The sequence below is a fragment of the Nematolebias whitei genome, chromosome 21 (assembly GCF_014905685.2).
Source record: "Nematolebias whitei isolate Nwh7 chromosome 21, NemWhi1, whole genome shotgun sequence".
NCBI lineage: Eukaryota > Metazoa > Chordata > Actinopteri > Cyprinodontiformes > Rivulidae > Nematolebias > Nematolebias whitei.
Window position 1 is genome coordinate 32,949,151 of NC_056518.1, and position 7,673 is coordinate 32,956,823.

Below are 7,673 nucleotides of genomic sequence, written 5' to 3' on the forward strand. Positions count from 1 at the left end.
AGAACCTCCAACACCTGGTCTCCTGTGGTCCTATAGAACCTCCAACAGCTGGTCTCCTGTGGTCCTATAGAACCTCCAACAGCTGGTCTCCTCAGGTCCTGGATGCTAACAGACGGTTGTTAAAGAAGAGGGGAGGCCTCACAGAGGAAACATGGACCTGGAACAAGTTTAAAGGGACGTGTTGCTGCCATCAAACTCAAAATTACTTTACAAAAAAGGTTTTTTTATTTATTTAAACATTTAATATATTTTCTGTGCTCTTCTGTGAATAAAATATGAATTGGTGAGAAATGTAAATCATAAGTCTGTTTTTATTTACATTTTTACTCAAGCCAATTTCCCAGACAGAGTTGAATTAGGAAACCGTATCGTTGAACTGTTTTCATGTCAGTTTCTTGTTAATTAACCTAATTCTGTATGAGATGCTCCACGACGTCTCCTTTGATGCTCCTTGTTGGAAACGCTTTCAGATCTGTTGCTGTCGTCAAACTGAGTTCATTCTACAGTTTTACCATTGATAATGTTTTTACATGTGCACAGTGGTCCCTCGTTTATCGCGGGAGATCCGTAACCAGAAGACCTGCGATAAGTGAAACCCCACGAAGTAGGAATAGTAGTACAAATAGTAAGTAGTTGTTTATTTTAGTATATATATATATATATATATATATATATATATATATATAAACCCTTCCCACACTTTTGCAATATTCTAAACAATGTTTCTAAACGCTCTAAAAGAGACAGAATGTCATGATTTCAGTTCCCTGCCTCCTCTGCATTTCGCCACTTGCAAGCGCTCTTGGCCACGCCCACTTCTCTGGTCTGCATGTTGAACAGCTGATCAGCTGCAGCAGGAAGTTTATCCTGCAGTATGGGCTGCACAAGTGTGCAGCAGGTGCAAAATAATTTAAAATAATTTATTTTATATAAACTTTTCGTGCCAATTGTGCGGCTCATCCATCAATCAGCCAAATGTGTGTCGTGTCCAATCTTATTTTGAAATACCGTGATGGAGCGAGTCCGCGATAACTGAACCGCAAAGTAGCGAGGGACTGCTGTTTATTCGTACTAATGTTTGCAGGTGTGCAGGAGACTGATGCACTAAAGAAGGCAACAAAGCCCAGCCAGTCCCCTGATGAGTGAAAGCTTAATGACTCCATAATCCCTCACCTCGATTATCTCCAGCATCTCCACTCTGGTGATTTTGCCGTCCCCATCCAGGTCGTACATGTTGAAGGCCCAGTTGAGTTTTTGCTCAAAACTGCCGCGGGACGTGATGGACAGGGCGCAGATGAACTCTCGGAAGTCGATGGTCCCGTCTCCGTTCTTGTCAAAGGTTCTGAAGGCGTGCTGTGCGAACTTTGACGCATCGCCGTACGGGAAGAACTGCAAGTGTGGAAACAGATGTTTGCTGTAGCTCAAGCTGACTTGTGCCGTGGTTACATGTTCAGAGAGACGCCTACATGAGGCAGCTGGCTCACACAGACCTTGACATAAAGTTGCTGGAACTCCTCCAGGTTCAGCCTGCCAGTGGGGCAGTCCTTCAGGAAGCCTTTGTACCACTGTTTCAGCTCGTGTTCGTTAAACTCTGTGTTCTTCACCAGATCCTCCATCACCTCAGGGGTCAGCTTGCTGTTTTGTTTCCCCATGATTCCTGTGGTACAACAACACATCAGTATTGTGTTATTAGCACAGAAATAGCACTAGTGAAAGATACTAATGATATTCTCATGGCCTCTGACAATGGACAGGTGTCTACACTGGTCCTGTTAGACCTTAGTGCTGCATTTGATACAGTTGATCACAGTATTTTACTACAGAGACTTAAATATGATGTTGCAATTACAGGAACAGCTCTAAACTGGTTTAAATCATATTTATCTGATAAATTCCAGTTTGTAAATGTAAATAATGAATTGTCTTCATACACCAAAGTTAGTCATGGGGTTCCTCAGGGTTAAGTGCTTAGACCACTACTCTTTTCCTTATATATGCTTCCATTAGGTAAAGTTATTAAACATGGGATACATTTTCATTGTTATGCTGATGATACACAATTATATTTGTCCATGAAACCCAATGAATCCAATCAGTTATTTAGACTACAAGCATGTCTTAAATACATAAAACCTGGATGATCCTACATTTTCTGCTTTTAAACTCAGACAAGACAGACATTGTTGTTTTTTAACCTCAGCATCTTAATTTTGCCGTCTCACTTCCTGGGCATGGCATCCATTTGGCCTCCAGTTTTAATGTAAAAAACCTTGGTGTTATTTATCAGGATGTCTTTTGACATAAAAAAAAAAGTTACCAGGACCGCTTTCCTCCACCTGCCTAATATCACTAAGATTAGAAACATTTCCAAAAATGACAAGTGATCACATTTGTGCTTGCTCAGAGGATGGGGAGACTGCGACAAAGTAAAGATTCAACACAATCTGCTGCTTCCCTTGTTGGAGAACTTTTGACTTTTTTAATGTACGTGAATGTTTCTGTTCAGAGCCGTGAGACGACTTCTGTTGGGACTTGGCGCTATAGAAATAAACTGACTTGAACTGAATTAATAAATATCAACAAGCTTGTGAGGTGGCATCATGAAAATCTTTTTTAGTTTTCACTTCAAACTCAAGTGCTCTGACTGAATGTGTGGGTCTTCTTGGTTGTAAATATAAATGTGTCCCTGATGTGTGCGTTCTATTTCTGCACCCCCTTGGCCTGTTTGTGCCAGGCACTAACCTGGATCATCTACTGGCAGAGCAGATCCAGGTCAGCAAATGTTTGATCACTGCTATCAGGTTTCCACTGAAAGCGTTGTGCTAAAACCTGACGATCAGAACAAAGCTTGTGAGGGAGACGCAGCTGCAGCGAGTCCACAGATCTGGGAGAGGGGGCGCCATGCAGGAGCTCAGCAGGCCCGCTGTAGTCTGGATCAGAGGGGAATAGGGTTTAGAACCAAGTGGTCTGTGCATGAAGGCAGCTGTGGAAAGTCCAGCTTGGGTAAGTTCTTTTATAATGAGAACGCTCAGCGGCTCCAAGAGCCTCCTCTGACGAGCAAACACTCATGCAGTGGCAGTTCTAGAGGGTGGCACAGAGTGGCTGCTGCTCCCAGGGAGGGGGGTCTTTGCGTCACTAATAGATTTCTGAACAGAATATCTTGTTTGCAGCAGGTTTTCCTGCATTAACTAAGATCCCATTACATCTAGTGTGAGGAGTGTTCATACGTTTGAGCTAAAACCAGCAGAAAAAACACGGAACAAGGTATCGCACAGCAAGTTAGGTAACTAAGGAAGTGGCTGCTCTTGGTTATTAGTCCAAGTGAAATGTTTTTCATTCGTTCAACCTTTATTTCTTCAGGTTCATCCCACTGAACCTCGGGGACTCATTTACAAGAGAGACCTGAATTTTTAACAAAGTGATGACAACAATGGACAACAACGGCAACAATAGACAATCATAAAAGAGGCGTACAAATTATTTTTTTTATTTTTTACGAGTTAAAATAAAATGGAAATAAATTACAGACACTCGTAGCTGAGCTCCAGAGCAGAGATGTGAATTCTTTCATCAGTGCAGGTACAAACTGGTCTACTTGAATGACTACAGCTCCTGGTCATTTCGTCACAGTAGTGGTTGCACAGGCTTGACGGGGCCTAACGGGGGAATACGCCATGATATATATTTTTAACTATAATAAGAATTTATCTCGGGGCAGCACGGTGGCGCAACTGGTAGAGCTGCTGCCTCTCAGCGAGCAGGTCCCTGGTTCAAACCCCGGTCCAGGGGCCTTTCTGGGTGGAGTTTGCATGTTCTCTCCGTGCATGCGTGGGTTTTCTCCGGGTACTCTGGTTTCCTCCCACAGTCCAAAAACATGCATGTTAGGCTGATTGGTAACTCTAAATCGTCCCTAGGTGTGAGTGAGAGAGTGAATGGTTGTTTGTCTCATTTGTCTGTCTCTATGTGGCCCTGTGATGGACTTGCGACCCGTCCAGGGTGTACCCCGCCCCTCGCACAGTGATTGCTGGACATGGGCACCAGCGACCCCCGTGACCCAAAATGGAATAAACGGGTAAAGAAAATGGATGGAATGGATGGAAGAATTTATCTCTGTGATTATGTCTGGCAAAAAAGTACAAAGCACTCGCAAGACGTTAACAATACAGCATGAAAAAGTCTCGCCTAGCCACATCAGCAGCAATGTAATGTTTAATTCATGCTGGTCCATGGAACTGCATGAAACATTTGCCTCGCTACAAAATAAATTTAAAAATTCAGCAGTTTTTTTGTTGATTCTCAGGATTTCCGATCACTGCTGTTTGTTCATATTTGCCCATATTTCCCCAGTAGGTTTAGTTTCAGTTATTTGAGTGTTCTGTTGCACTGTGGTTGATGAAGTCAGTCAAGGCAAGTTGGGTGGGGTGGGGGTGAAAGTGGTGATTTTGTATCAAAGGTACAGTCCCACACACCGAGTGCGCAGCCTCTGGCTCCAACAATACAACATGGCCGCTCCAACAAAAACACATTTTGATTTTGAACAAAAGAAGCGTCTTTACTCTTCTATACGTCCTTCATGCTCCACATAAAGATACATTGGTTGATTTGTTGCTGCACCCACGGATTATTGGCTCTACTAAATAAAAGTCAACAAACAGCTGGATGTTTATTTTGTTTGTTTTTTCTGTTTGGGAACACGGAGCGCTCGAGAAAATATCTAAGATGAGGACAACATATGGGACACAACTACGGTGGCCAAGTTTCTGAAATTAACGAGCAGCACGCTGATGTCTCCTGTCACTGAGGGATTTAACTGTGAATGTTAGTATCTTTGGAGATGAGTGTTTTTCTGGACTGGAACTGAACAGGGAATAAAATAATAGGCCTGTCGTGATAAACAATAAATCAATTAATCGCATGACAAATTAAAATTATCGACCTCGTTTTCATTTATCGTTTCTTTGTGTCTCTCTTTCTACTGAAGACACTGGATGACAAAAAGCTCAACTCCGGTGTTCTTCACTGACCCCGCCCTTTCTCTTCTCTCTTTAAAATCTGTTTTAACGATCCAAAATGGCGTTTTTGGATCGTTAAAAGCAGCTAATATGCGAAGCTAAGCTAACAGGCCAACCTCAGGGAAAAAACCTCCGTCTTGTCGAAGCTCCAAAATTCACAGTTGAAACCCGTGCCTTCGTGTAAAAAGTTGTTTTTCTCTGCAAAAAGAAGCTGAGATCTTGTTTACTGATATTTTTTTAATTAAAACTTTGTGTGACAAATGCTATGCTAAAGAACGCAAACGACACTGAGCGTCTGCCATTTTGAGAACTGAAAAAAAGGAAGGAGAGACAGCCCATGTCACGTCAAGGAGCCTCCCTCCCATTTTTCTTAGACACGCTGCTCGCTCCCTCACTATCCATCCTTCGGTTCAAACTGTATTATACTGTCATCCGGTGGTCGAAAAAAGGTACATTCAAAATAAATTAACCAACATTTCTTCTTAAATTTGACAATATTACTAATTAATGTCAAATTTCAAACAAAATTATCGTTTATCGCAATAATTTCTGAGACAATTAATCGCCCAGCAAAATGTGACGGGCCTAAATGTTTTTGATCCAAGATATTCCAGTGGATAAGAGTTAAACTGTAAACAGAGGAAGGTTTTTTCTTGTCTAAGGCAGCATAGAGTGATGGTCCTGGAGAGCCGACAGAGCAATTTTACCCACCACTGGTGCAGTGGAGGAGCCAGGGGGTGACCAGTGGTGGCCTTGGACCCCATACATTAATCTTTGGCCACCCCAATCATTTAAGGAAACGTTACTTTTAATCAATATAAAATTTAGAAATAAAAGTTTCCTCAAATAACTGGGGTGGCCGGTTTAATAATATACAAATATATGTTGGTAGCCATCTTGGATTTTGACTTTGCAACCCAAGTTTTGATGGTGACCGTTCTTACACCTAGATGCAGCCACACACCAAAATGGAAGTTGGTGCATTTCTTATTTTTCCAACTCATCCAGCTCACAAGGTTAACATGTATATTAACATGTATGTTAACCTGTTCATGCCGCCTTGTTGTTCCATGATGGGGGTTTTAAAAAAATAAACTGACTGCAGAGGGAGGGCCACTCTGTTGTTTGGATAATATTTGGTTGTGATGCGTTTTCTATTGGGAGTGGAAATGAAATGATGAAATCGTTGAGCGTGAATTCTTCTGACATGTTGGCAGACAAACATATTGGAAGAGTTTAAAAAAATCTGTCTCAGTTTTGCTTCTTTTAGCTTTTAGTTATTGTTTAGCTATTTTAGCAATATTTTACTATTTTTAGTTTTTATCTTGCCGTTTGCTACATTTTGCTAACATTATGCTACATACAGTCATCCTTTTACTACTTTCAGTTGTTATCATTTTAAAATGTTTAGCTAGCGTTATGCATCTTTAATGTTTTAGTTAGCAGTCAGCTTAGCTTCAATCTTTGCTCCTTTTAGGGAGCCCCTTGCTACTTGTAGCTTTTAGCAAGCTTTAGATACATTTAGCTAGCCTTTGGGGTTTAGCTGGCATTTTGCTTCTTTCATCTTTTAGCTACTGTTTTGCTTCTTTTAGCTTTAGAAATTCAGTGTCGGCTCTGTCAACATTTACACAGACAATAAGATTTCTCTGGTTTGTGGTAGGTGGTTCATGTTGCCTCTCTGTGAGAAGGTCACCGGTTCAAGTCCCGGCCGAGGTTCTTTCTGGGTGGAGTTTGAACGTGTGAGTTTTCTCCAGGTGCTCCAGTTTCCTCCCACAGACCAAAAACACGCATGTTAGGCTGATTGGTGACTCTATAAGTTGTCCCTGGATGAGAGAGAGAGTGAATGGTTGTTTATCTCGTTTGTCTCTGTGTCCCTGCGATGGACTGGAGACCTGTCCAGGTGTCCCAGTGATGGACTGGAGACCTGTCCAGGTGTCCCAGTGATGGACTGGAGACCTGGCCAGGTGTCCCAGTGATGGACTGGAGACCTGTCCAGGGTGTCCCCCACCTCTTGCACAGTGATGGATATGGACACCAGTGACCCAGAAGGAAAGCAGCAGGCAAAGAGAATGTATGGATGGATGGATGGATGGATGGATGGATGGATGGTTGGTTGGTTGGTTGGTTGGTTTGTGGTAAATCTGCTGTTGATTTGAATAAAAAGGTCCAATTTAATGGATAAACAAATGTTTCTATTAACCAAATTATGTTTCTGTGTTCAACGTGTATTTCTGCAGGAAAAACAAACTTTTATTTTTATTTTTTCCAGATGTGTAGAGACAACATCAGTTTGAACTGTTTTATTTATCTGTAAACAGATTTTAACTGGTTCTTAAAAAGGAACAAAGTGGATTCCTTAAGAACCACGTCTTCTTAGTGTCAGGTCGGTTCCTTATGTCAAAGCCTGTTGGCAGCCTGGACACATGTTTGCAGCAGGATGGACATGTCTCCATCGGGCTGGACATATCTGCAGTGGGTTGGACATGTTTGCAGCAGGTTGGACATGTCTTCTGCAAGTTGGACATGTCTGCAGCAGGTTGGACATGTCTTCTGTGGGTTGGACATGTCTTCTGCAGGTTGAACACATGTCTGCAGCAGGTTGGACATGTTTGCAGCAGGTTGGACACGTCTGCAGCAGGTTGGACACGTCTTCTGCAGGTT

The 7,673-nt window shown here is 42.2% G+C and overlaps 1 protein-coding gene across 1 annotated transcript in view; it reads right to left on the reverse strand.

Moving 5' to 3' along the window:
• Positions 1-7,673, reverse strand: part of vsnl1b (visinin-like 1b) — a 15,027-nt gene that overhangs the window by 6,159 nt on the left and 1,195 nt on the right. Inside the window, exons 2-3 of the mRNA XM_037695140.1 lie at positions 1,491-1,657; positions 1,174-1,389 (exon numbers count right to left, since the gene is read on the reverse strand). Of these exons, the coding sequence (XP_037551068.1) occupies positions 1,174-1,389; positions 1,491-1,652 (378 nt within the window). The 5' untranslated portion in view covers positions 1,653-1,657. The remainder of the gene's footprint in view (positions 1-1,173; positions 1,390-1,490; positions 1,658-7,673) is intronic.